This window comes from Mandrillus leucophaeus, unplaced genomic scaffold, assembly GCF_000951045.1.
Source record: "Mandrillus leucophaeus isolate KB7577 unplaced genomic scaffold, Mleu.le_1.0 Scaffold224, whole genome shotgun sequence".
Taxonomy (NCBI): domain Eukaryota; kingdom Metazoa; phylum Chordata; class Mammalia; order Primates; family Cercopithecidae; genus Mandrillus; species Mandrillus leucophaeus.
The window spans coordinates 1,032,364-1,045,370 of NW_012102299.1; the positions used below are offsets into that span (position 1 = coordinate 1,032,364).

Sequence of the window (13,007 nt, forward strand, 5' to 3'; positions counted from 1 at the left end):
TCATTCTAGATAATGAATCTCATGTAATTGGGACAATCCATTGGAGTTAGGAGTAATGGGATGTGATGTGCAAGATTACAACATCTCAGGATGTTCTTGGTGAACCAGCGTGAACGAGAACTTTTACTTCATGGCTTACTTTGGATTATAAGGTCACCAAATCCAACTCTGCATTCTTTATCCTTTAGAGGGCTTTCTGTCCATGTGCCATAATAATGGCCTCATTCTAGGGATCTGTACCTGGCCTAATGAAACATTAGCTGAATCTGGAGTGGCTGTGTCTAGACAGCAGTGTAGCGGGGACACAGATGTGTGGCAGGTTTATCAAAACGCTCCTTCCTGAGGCATCCTAAGGCTGTGGTCATATGTACTGAAGCACCATCAGAATGTGTTCATGTGTTGCCTCGTCCAGGCCTACCGAAGGGTGTGGGCCATCTTTGAAAAAGATAGAGACATTTTCATAATTTGGTCTATGAGAGTACAAAATGTTGTTAGAAATTTTGAAAAATACATAAAAGATAAGACACAAAGTGAGAGAAAACAACTGTAGAAGACAAATCTGATAAAGGAGTGTTATCTAAAATATAAAAAGAACTCTTGAAATTCAACAATAGGAAAATGAACAGCTGAATTAAAAAACAGGCAAGATCATCAAGAGATATATCATCAAAGATGACATGCAAAGAAGCATATAAAAAGATGCTCAACATTACATGTAACTAGGCAACTGCAAACTGAAACAAGATGCCTATTAAAAAGGTTAAGATTCAAAATACTGATAACATAAAATGCTGGCAAGGATGTGGAACAAGAACTCTCATTGCTGAGACTGCGAAATGCGAAATGATACACTCATTCAGGAAGACAGTTTGGCAGTGTCTTACAAAACTAAGAATATTCTAACCACATGATCTAGCAGTCACGCTCCTTGGTACTTACCAAAAGAAGCTGAATACTTATGTCCACATAAAAACCTGCACATGGAGGTTTATAGTGGCTTTATTCATAATTGCCAAAACTTGGAAGCAACCAAGATGTCCTTCAGTGGGTGAATGGATAAATAAGCTGTGGTAAATCAAGGAAATGGAATACCATTCAGTGCTAATAAGAAATGAGGCATCAAGCCACAAAAGTATATGAAGAAACCTTAAATACATATTACTACGCGAAAGAAGCCAATCTGAAAAAAGTCACATGTTACATGATTTCAGCAACATGATATTCTGCAAATGGGAAAACTATGGAGATGGTAAAAAAAAAAAAAAAAAAATCAATGATTGTCAGGGATTTGCAGGGAAGGAAGGATGAGTAGGTGGAGCGCAGGAGTTTTAGGACAGGAAAATTATTATTTATAATACTATAATGGTGGATTGTGTCATTTTAAATTTGTCCAAACCATAGAATTCGTAACACAACCAGTGAACCCTAATGTAAACTATGGACTTTGGTTGACAATGATGTATTAATGTTGGTTAATCAATTTTTCACAGTGGTATGGTAATGATGATAGAGATGGCTATACTGGGTGGGGAAGGAGGAGAGAGTTCTACACTTTCAGCTCAATTTTCCTATGAAGCTAAAAACTGCTCTAGAAGATTGAATCTATTATTTTTTGTTTCAAATACAGAAAAGCACAAAGAAGAAAAAAAGATGAAATCATAATCCTACCCTTCTTACCTTTTTTATGCCTTACTAGTTTTTAAATAGCCATTCCCCAAGAAAACATTTCTAAGCTCAAGGGCCCTAAGCTTAAAGGAATTCAAAAAACTAATCTAATATTAGCTATTATTAGTAGTCATACTATTAGTTATTGATAACAATATATAATCCAGTTGCTGTTAGATCAAGATTTTATTGACTATGTTAACAAAGATCTATAAAATTCCTGGATACCGTTATGAAAAGTAATATCCACTATGGGCATGCTATTTATTGGGATGGATAATACATAATACAGTATGCTGAGAGACCTCCAATATCTCCATCATCTTTCAAACGACCTGTGTTGATTAGAAGACTGATCAACAGTGGGTCCAAGGACACTCCACTAATAAATGGTGATGATGGGGTTCTCACTCAGGTCCGTGAACACCAAAGCTTAGGTAGGCTTTTAAGGCTGTCACTGCATCATCTTCATCAGAACCTGCCAGAAACAGGTTCTTACTATTTGTTGAAGAAAAATTAAGTTTTCATGGGTCTTGGGTCTAGATATGAAAGGTGAAATGATGATGGATTACAAGTTACAGTCAAGTAAGAAGATGGCTCTAATCTCTTTTTTTTAAACATTTAAAAAGTATTGCTTATTTGTAACCACTTTACTGAAAACTGGCTGACATGAAGCTGTAGATATTTCATGTGTTCAACTTGATGTATCTGGAGATAAGTACACCCCCATGAAACCATCATTACAATCGATGTCATAAAGTTTATACATCACCTCCGGCATGAAACCATCATCACAATCAATGCCATGAACTTATCCATCACCTCCACCATGAAACCATCATCAAGATCAATGCCATGAACTTATCCATCACCTCCACCATGAAACCATCATCAAGATCGATGCCATGAACTTATCTATCACCTCCACCATGAAACCATCATCACAATCAATGCCATGAACTTATCTATCACCTCCACCATGAAACCATCATCACAATCAATGCCATAAACTTATCACCTCCACCATGAAACCATCATCACAATCAATGCCATGAACTTATCTATCACCTCCACCATGAAACCATCATCACGATCAATGCCATAAACTTATCCATCACCTCCAAAAGCTTCCACCCACTCCCTTTGTTGGTTTGTGCTAAGAATACTTAACATAAGATCTAACCTCTTAGCAAATTTTAAAGTAGGCCACATAGTATCATTAATCATAGGCCCTATGTTGTACAGTATATCTCCAGAACTTATTTGTCTTGCATGACTGAAATTTTCTACCCTTTGACTAACATCTCCTCATTTCCAAAAATAAAATAAGTAAACAAATAAAAAATTGCTTGGTTAGTGTAGTGAACAACTTTGTCATTAACAAAGAAGAAGAATGGAACTTATTTCTATCTATACACCACTAATTTTCAATGCAAAAGTGAGCAGGAATTTGTGTGTACCCTCTATGTTCTAGCTCAAAAGCAATTTATTGTTACATGTGAGCAGAACATTCATTATGTTAATACATTTCCTAATGAGAATGAATTTCCAATTATTTTCTAATGAAAACAAATATATCCTTTATGTTCTATCTCCCACTTTCCCACACCTTTTTATTTAAAAAAAACATTTTTTAGATCTAATTAGCATACCACATATTTACCCGCTGAAATAATGTAGCTCAATGTTTTCAGTATATTCATAGACTTGTACAACAATCACAATTTTGAAACTTTTCATCATTCCAAAAAGATACCTCTTACCCTTTAGTAGTCTCCCCTCATTTGCCTCGGCCCCCTCAGCCCCAGGCACCACTAATTTATTTTGTCTCTATAGATTTCCCTATTCTAGGCATCTCGTATCAATGAAATAATATAATATGTAGTCTTTTGTGATTGGCTAAGTAGGCAACTTGGCATGTTTTCAAGGTCCATACTGTAGCATGTATCAGTACTTCATTTCTTTTTATTGTTGAAAAATATTCCATTGTATGGATATACCCCATTTTGTCTATCCATTGCCCATTAGATGGATATTTGAGTTATTTCTACATTTTGACTATTAGAACTGATGCTGCTATAAACATTCACGTGTGGGTTTCTGTGTGGACATATGTTTCATTTATCTTGGATACATACCCAGGATTAGAATAGCTGAGTCATATAGTAATACTACATTTAATTTTAGAGGAATTGCCACTGTTTTCCAAAGGAGTTATATCATTTTACATGCCTACCAGAAGTGCACGAGAGTTTTTATTTCTTCACTTCCTTGCCAACACTTACCATCTTTTGTATTATAGCAATCCTACTGGCTGTGAAGCGAAATCTCATTATGGCTTTGATTTACATTTCTCTGATGAAAATACATACTCTAGATATGTATCTGAAAAGGGTCCAGTACCCAGAGTACCTAAAGAAAACTTAACTACTGAACAATAAAAAGGCAAATAATCCAATTTAAAAATGGGCAAAAAGGCCGGTGCAGTCGCTCACACCTGTAATCCCAGCACTTTGGGAGGCCAAGGCAGGTGGATCGTGAGGTCAGGAGTTTGAGAACAGCCTCGCCAATGTGAGACCAGCCTGGTCAACGTGGTCTCTACTAAAAATACCAAAAAATTAGCTGGGCATGGTGGCAGATGCCTGTAATTCCAGCTACACGGGAGGCTGAGGCAGGAAAATAGCTTGAACCCATGAGGCAGAGGTTGCAGTGAGCCGAGATCGCGCCACTGCACTCCAGCCTGGGAAACAGAGCAAGCCTCCATCTCAAAACAAACAAACAACAACAAACAAACAAACAAAAGGGCAAATAACCTTAATAGGCATTTCTCCAAAGGTGATATGCAAATGGCCAATAAGCACATAAATTGATGCTCAACGTCATTAGCCATCAGGAAAATGAAAATCGAAACCACAGTCAATTTGAAACTTGGGTATAGGGAAGGGTAAGTAGGATTTTGAAAAATTAGGCTCAAGAGGTGCAGGGTTTAGATAACAGGAGGCTTTGCTAGCCTTCTTATACATGCCATTTTCCCAAGCTTTTGTGAGAAGAATTATAACCTCATTTCTTACTCAGGATAGAAATGTATAACTGATCCACCATTTCAAAATACTGGAAGTCTTCGATAAATCTGAATTATTAAAATATTATGGTATTATCTTTCAAATTTTTAGTCACCTTTTAAAAAGTTTTCATAGGTAACAACTCACTGGAGTTTAATCTATTAAATTATTTTTCATATTTTAATATTTTAAATGAACACTTTATATGTATTTTGGATGAAGAGGACTTTCTTTTGTTAATAGTTTTATATATCCATTATCTTGTATCACCTTAATATTCATCTTTAGTTTACTGGACTGGTGGGACAACACATAGGGAAAGACAAACATGCTGTTAGCTAGAAATCCGTCACACTACTAAACAATGGCAGGAACTGACAAAATTGTAAAGTACTTTAAAAATAAAGACAATTAGTCTATCAAAAGTCATCCCAAAGCTCAGTGAATCAAACGATCTACTTAAAGGCAAAAAATTTCATTGAAATTAGCAATTGCAAGGAAAGAGACAACATTCACAAGCCCACTAAGACATGTCATTAGTTAGCCTCTGTCCACCAATGAAAAAAAAATTTAAGAACAACCATCTGTGATATTGGTAAACTCCCACTCAAAAAACTCAACATCCTTTCCAGCGTATTCTTTGCAGTATATGAGGTCACTGATTTGAGACTGCTGTATGGTGAAGTAACAGGAAAAAAAGAAAGACTAAAGGCAGTAAGTCGGACAGAATGCTATGGTCTTGATTCTACTTCAAGTCCCTTCTAGCTCAAAATTCATAATACCCATGTTTTAGTTTCAGTTTGATTATTAACTTGTTGCAGGACCTTGCAAGTCCATTCTCTGTTCTTCGATATTCTCATACTTTCTGGTCTTTTTCATTTGGTTTGAGACCTGGGAACCTTATCATAGCCAATAGTTATTCTTTTTTTCAATGTAAGAATATCTCCTAAAGAAAACTCACCTGCTGTGAAACTCCTTCTCCATAGCGAAGCAATGTCACAAAATGTTCACAGTTGTTGACAAGTAAGTTATAGCCCACTTCCTGTCCAATTACAAACTCTGACCGCTTTATAATTTCTTCCACAGGGAGAGGGGGGTACGTTTCATCGTATTTATTGTTTATCCTGTATGTGTCATTTCCCACAACATCCTTCAAGAGCTGCATTTTCACCAGGGCCTTATTGCTGAATACAGACTTGGCGCTTGTAAAGGACACAGGAATGCCATCTATAAAGGAGAATTCTGGTTAGTAAGGTATAGTGACCCAGTCCAATGAACTCTAATGCCATCTAAAGACTTTGGAAATGCTGGCATGTCTAAACCTAGCCCTGTTCCTAACTTATTATTAAAGCAAAGCCACTTAATCTCATCAGCCTTAAGCAGTTATTCTGTAACTTAGCAGTAACACTTACTATTGTATGAGTGAGAATATAAGAAAAACTTTTTCAAAATGTATGATGTTCCCATAGAACAAATTGGGTAAGAACACTCTACTTACCCTTGGGAAATAAATTCTCTGTAAACTGGTATTATTAGAGATGTTGGTATGTGTGTCTAACATAGATACAGATAAGATTATTGTCCACTTTTTCTATAAAGCAGTTTTTTGCTCAGCATCTGAACCCTTCCAAATTAATCTTGTAGAGTGCACTGTTATTAGTAGGTACATCCTAGTGTCTAAGCTCCCTAAGCGTCTGAAACTTGTTTTTCAACTAAGCATCAATTTGGGGTCCAATTTCCTATTCTGAAACCTGCATGGTACCTCAGTCCTGTGAGAGGATGGTTGAAGTCAGGCTGGGGTCCCGCTTTTTTCCTGCCAGTTCCTTTGGCAAAAAAAAAAAAAAAAAAAAAAAAAAAAAAAAAGCCCCCTAACTCCTGAGCCTGAAGCTAACTTGGTAGGCACTGTCTACCAGACATGGCCCCAGGCAGTGACCTACCCACTTATGACAATGCCCCATGCCCCACCACTCCACCTTGGCTGCCTCTGCTCATAAGCATTTGCTAGTCCACCAGGAGCTACTGTATCTTTGGTCTGACAATGTCAGTACTTTAGGTTGGAGAGATGATTCCTCAGGATAGAGGTCTAAAGCCAGGCTCCGGTCCCTGTCAAACCGCCCACAACTGCTATGTTTGGCCATGTTCAGGTCAACCATGAGAGAAACAGTCTCCTCATAACTAGCGTTTAGAAACTTTCTCTTTTAGTAATGACTAAAAGCAAAACTTTTTTTCCACTAGCCTTCTGTCTGTCCTTCTTCTCACAGAATGTGAGGTGTTCCAGTGAACATCTTACACATTGAAAGTTCTCACACATTACAAGTCCTCAGAGCACATATCTCCCAGTTAGAATTACTAAACATATTTTTAATAACCACATGCAAAAATTAGAAAATTAAAATTTGGAGAGGTAAACTGGCTAGGAAAATGTATCACAGTAGTTAACAATAGAATTGAGTATTTATCTATAGGACCAAAGCTGAATGCTCAAACCACAATCATATGGAATTTAAGGCATGAAAATAAGAAAACAGCATGAATATGTCATATTGTTTTCCAGGTATGAAAACTGCAGAGATAATGTAGATGCAGAGGGTTGCTTAGTATTAACCACTAGACTTTGGAAGCTCTGAATCATAAATATCATTTCGTTTGTCATTTTCACTTATAATATTCTAAAATAAGAGGCAAATACTTTAAAATGTTGCAAAAAACCACTTCATTAAAAAGTATCAGAAGTTCCCAAGATAATAAAACTTAGGTCTATAAATACTTAAGGTAACCGAGGAAAATACTCCAGGTTATTTATCTGTTATCTGCATACACCTTTTTTTTTTTTTTTTTTTTTTGATATGGAGTCTTGCTTTGTTGCCCAGGCTGGAGTGCAGTGGCACCATCTCAGCTCACTGCAACCTCCACCTCCTGGGCTCAAGTGATACTCCTGCTTCAGCCTCCTGAGTAGCTAGAACTGCAGGCGCCTGCCACCACACCTGGCTAATTTTTGTATTTTTTGTAGAGACAGGGTTTCACCATGTTGGCCAGGCTGGTCTTGAACTCCTCACCTCAACTGATCTGCCCACCTTGGCCTACCAAAGTGCTGGATTACAGGCGTGAGCCACCATGTCGGGTCTGCATACGCTTTTTATTAATAATTTGTGCTCCTTTTCAAACATTTATAAAATACAGAAAAACAAAGCATATAAATGTACACAGGTATCACCCATTATCCCACCACCCAGAAGTAACTGCTAGTATTATTTTGATATACTTCTATTAGGACATTTACTAACATATGCATAGATGCATGTACATGTCTGCACTCCCGTGTGTACATATTTTTTTTAGCAAACTGGGTATATGACATATTACATTTTTTCAACTTTTATTTTGGATTCCGAGGTTACATGTGCAGGTTTGTTACATGAGTATATTTTGTGATGCTGAGGTTTGGCATATGGATGATCCAGTCATCCAAGTAGTGAGCATAGTACCCAATACATAGTTTTTCAGTCCACACCTTCCTCCCCTCTCCCTCTAACAGTCCCAGTGCCTATTGTTCCCATCTCTATCTCCATGTGTACTCAATGTTCAGTTCTCACTTGTAAGTGAGAACATAAGGTATTTGGCTTTTTGTTCCTGCATCAATTTCGTTACGATAATGGCCTCCAGCTCCTCCACCCATGTTGCTCCAAAGGACATTATTTCCTTTTCATGGCTGTATAGTATTCCATGGTGTCTCTGTGTGTGTATGTGTGTGTGTATGTGTGTGTATCACCTTTTCTTTATCCAATTCACTATTGATAGGCATCTAGACTGATTCTGTCCTTCCTATGTGAATAATGCTGTGATTGAACATACAAGTACATGTGTCTTTTTGGTAGAATAATTTATTTTCCTTTAGGTATATACCTAGTAACACGATTGCTGGATCAAATGGTAGTTCTTTTTTAAGCTCTTTGATAAATCTCCAATCTGCTTTCCACAGTGGCTGAACTAATTTACATTCCTACCAACAGTGTGTATACATTCCCTTTTCTCTGCAGCATCACCAGCATCTGTTATTTTTTGACTTTTCAATAATCACCATTCTGGCTGACGTGAGATGGTATCTCACTGTGGTTTTGATTTGCATTTCTGTGATGATTAGTGATGATGAGCATTGTTTCACAGGTCTGTTGGTTGCCTAAATGTCCTCTTTTCAGAAGTGTCTGTTCCTGTCTTTGGCCATTTTTAAATTAGTTTTTTTTTACATGTTGATTAAATTCCTTGTAAACTCTGGATACTAGACTTTTGTCAGATGCACAATTTATGAATATTTTCTCCCATTTTGTAGACCATTTATTCTGTTGACAATTTCTTTTGCTGTGCAGAAGCTCTTTTGTTTACTTAGGCCCCACTTGTCAATGTTTCTTTTTGTTGCAATTCACTTTGGAGACTTAGACATAAATTATTTGCCAAAGCTGATGTCAAGAAGTGTGTTTCCTAGGTTTTCTTCTGGGACTTCTATAGTTTGAGTCTCTGTTTTTTTTTAAATTATTATTATACTTTAAGTTCTAGGGTACATGTGCACAACGTGCAGGTTTGTTACATATGTATACATGTGCCATGTTGGAGTTCTTCATTTAAACTTTTAGTCCATCTTGAGTAAATTTTTGCACATAGTAAAAGGTAGGGGTCCAGTTTTTTTCTTCTGCATATGGCTAGCCAGTTATTCCAGCACCATTTATTGAATAGGAAGACCTTTCCCCATTGCTTATTTTTGTTGAATTCGTCAAAGATCATCAGATGGATTTGGGTGCTTGGCTTTATTTCTGGGTTCTCTATTCTGTTCCCTTGGTCTGTGTGTCTGTTTTTGTACCAGTGCCATGATGTTTTGGTTACTATAGCCTTCTAGTAGAGTTTGAAGTTGGGTAATGTGCCTCCAGCTTTTTTTAGTTTTTGCTATTTGGTCTCTTTTTTGGTTCCATGTAAATTTTAGAATATTTTTTCTAATTCTGTGAAGAACGGCATTGGTAGTTTGATAGAAATAGCATTGAATCCGTAGACTGCTTTGGGCAATTTGAACATTTTAAAATTATTTCTTCCAATCCGTGAGCATGGAATGTTTTTCCATTTATTTGTCTCATCTCTGATTTCTTTTAGCAGTGTTTTGTAGTTCTCCTTGTAGAGATCTTTCACCTTCTTGGTTAGATGTATTCCTAGGTATTTTATTTATCTGTGGCTACTGTTAATGGAATTATGTTTTTAATTTGGCTCTCAGCTAGAATGTTATTGGTGTATAAAAATGCTACTGATTTTTGTACACTGATTTTGTATCCTGAAACTTTACTGAAGTTGTTTATCAGTTCCAGGAGGCTTCTGGTGGAGTCTTCAGGGCTTTCTAGGTACAGAATCAAATATTCAACAAAAAGAGGTAATTTAACTTACTTTTTTCCTATTTGGATGCCTTTTCTTTCCTTCTTTTGCCTCACTGCTCTGGCTAGCACTTTCAATACTATGTTGAACAGGAATAGTCAGAGTGAACACCCTTGTTTTGTTTCAGTTCTAAAGGGGAATGACCCATTCAGTATGATGTTTGCTGTGGGTGTCTCATAAATGATTCATTATTTTGAGGTATGTTCCTTCAATGCCAATTCTGTTCAGGGTTTTTATCATGAAGGGATGTTGTATTTAATCAAAGGCTTTTCTGTATCTATTGAGATGATCATATGGTTTTTGGTTTTCACTGTTTATGTGGTAAATCATATTTATTGATTTGTGTATGCTGAACCCATCTTCTATCTCAGGAATAAAGCCTACTTGATTATGAATTAACTTTTTGATGTGCTGCCACATTTGGTTTGCTAGTCTTTTGATGAGGATTTTTGCATCTACGTTCATCAGGAATATTGGCCTGAAGTTTTCTTTTTTTGTGTATCTCTCCTGATTTTGGTATCAGGATGATGCTAGTTTCACAGAATGAGTCAGGAAGGAGTCCTTCCTCCTTGAGTTTTTAGAGTCGTTTCAGTAGCATTGGTACCAGTTCTCTGTACACCTCCTGGAATGTGGCTGTGAATCCATCTGCTCCAGGGCTTTTTTTGGTTGGTAGTTTTTTATTTGTTATTGTTACTTATTCAATTTTGGAACTTTTTTCCTGGCTAAGTGTTGAAAAGTTGTGTGTTTCAGAATTTGTCCATTTCCTCTAAATTTTCTAACTTATGTATATAGAGATGTTCATAATAGTCTCTATGGACCTTCTGTATTTCTGAAGGGCTGGTTATAATGTCATCTTTGTCATTTCTGATGGCACTTCTTTGGATCTTTTTTCCTTTGTTAATCTAGATAGCAGTCTATCAATCTTGTTTATCCTTTCAAAAAACAAATTCTTTGTTTCATTAATTTTGTATGGATTTTTGTATCTCTATTTCTTTCAGTTTTTCTCCAATTTTAGATTTATTTTGTACTGCTAGCTTGGGGTTGGTCTTTTTTTTTTTTTTTTTCCTAGTTCCACTATGTGCAATATTAGGTTGTTAATCTGAGCTCCTTCTAACTTCTTAATGACTGTGTTTAGTGCTATAAACTTTCCTCTTAACACTGATTTAGGTGCATCCCAAAGATTTTGGTAAGTTGTGTCTCTATATTCATTAATTTCAAAGAACTTTTTGATTTCTGCCCTCATTTCATTTTCCACCTGTATTCTTCAGGGTCCTCTAGAGGGGTAGGACTAATAGGACAGATGTATATATGAAAGGAAGTTTATTAAGGAGTATTGACTCACACGACCACAGGTGAAGTCCCACAATAGGCTGCCTGCAAGGGGTGGAACAAGAAAGCCGGTCCAAGTCCGAAAACCTCAAAAGTAGATAAGCCAATAGTGAAGCCTTTAGTCTGTGGCCAAAGGCCCGAGAGCCCCTGGCAAACCACTGGTGTAGGTCCAAGAGTCCAAAAGCTGAAGAACTTGGAGTCAGATGTTCATGGGCAGGAAGCATCGAGCATAGGAGAAAGATGGAGGCTAGAAGACTTAGCCAGTGTAATTCTTCCACAGTCCTCTGCCTGCTTTTATCCTAGCCTCACTGGCAGCTGATTAGATGGTGCCCACCCAGATTGAGGGTGGGTCTGCCTCTCCCAGTCCACTGACTCAAATGTTCATCTCCTTTGGCAACACCCTCACAGACACACCCAGGAACAATACTTTGCATCCTTCAGCCCAATCATGTTGACACTAGATATTAAGCATCACACATTGATATTGAGGACCAAGCTGTTTAATTGCCATGTTTTTGTGTAGTTTTGAGAAATCTTCTCTGTATTCATTTCTGTTTTTATTGCACTGTGGTTCAAGAGTGTGCTTGGTGTGATTTCAGTTCTTTTGAATTTATTGAGACTTGCTTTATGACTCAGCATGTGGTTAATCTTTTTCAAATAAATATCATATTAAGACCATCTTCCCTGCAATAAAACATGTCCAGATATAAGACTTTTAATGGCTGTTACAGATGCTGTTATTTATATCTATCCAGCACCAAATCCCACCATTGCCTGTTTATTCCTGGAAACAACTCTGTCTGAGCCAATCACACTATTCCATTCTCTTGGGCACAGCGATAGTCTGGCAATGAACATGGGCCTCACACCAGAGCGACTGGAGTCTGTCTCCATGATTCTTTAACTGTAACAGGTAGTTACAGTTACCTCTTTCGTGTTGGGTCAAAGAACCTAAAAGTCAGAACCTAAAGCTGCCTATGGTCATCAGTTTAGTTTTTTAAAGAGACATTGTCTGGGAAAATGAAGAGAGCATATAGAAAAAAAATGCAGATGTGTGACGGAGAGTCTAAATAGTGGTTAAACCCCTAGACGTAGGCATCTCTGAGGCCAGCACCACCTCTGCTCTTTCTGCAGTTTCCCTCCATGAAACAATGAAGATTCCTCAGTAAAGAATATTAGATAACTAATATTATGTGGCTAAATCTTAATTCATTTAATCATTCCCCTATCGAACATATGCCATTGTCTACTTTAACCATTATAAATGACACAGAAGTGAATATCATTACATAGAAATGCTTGTCTACATCTCTAAATACTTTCCCAGAATAGATTCCTAGAAGTACAATTACAGGGTCAGAGAATACGAACCCGTCTAAGATCCTAGTCCTTATCAGTTTATATTACCATCAACAATACCTTTATGTTCATTTCACTATATTCTTATCAACACTGCTTGTTATCACTTTTTAACCTTTGCTAATGAGATAGGCATGAAATATTTTATTGGTTTATTTTACAATTCCTAGGCCAGAAAGTTGA

At 37.0% G+C, this 13,007-nt stretch overlaps 1 protein-coding gene across 1 annotated transcript in view; it reads right to left on the minus strand.

The window, feature by feature from the left end:
• The window catches only part of HRASLS (HRAS-like suppressor), a 35,289-nt gene that overhangs the window by 2,204 nt on the left and 20,078 nt on the right, over positions 1-13,007 (minus strand). Inside the window, 1 exon segment of the mRNA XM_011981338.1 lies at positions 5,689-5,954. Within this exon segment, the coding sequence (XP_011836728.1) occupies positions 5,689-5,954 (266 nt within the window).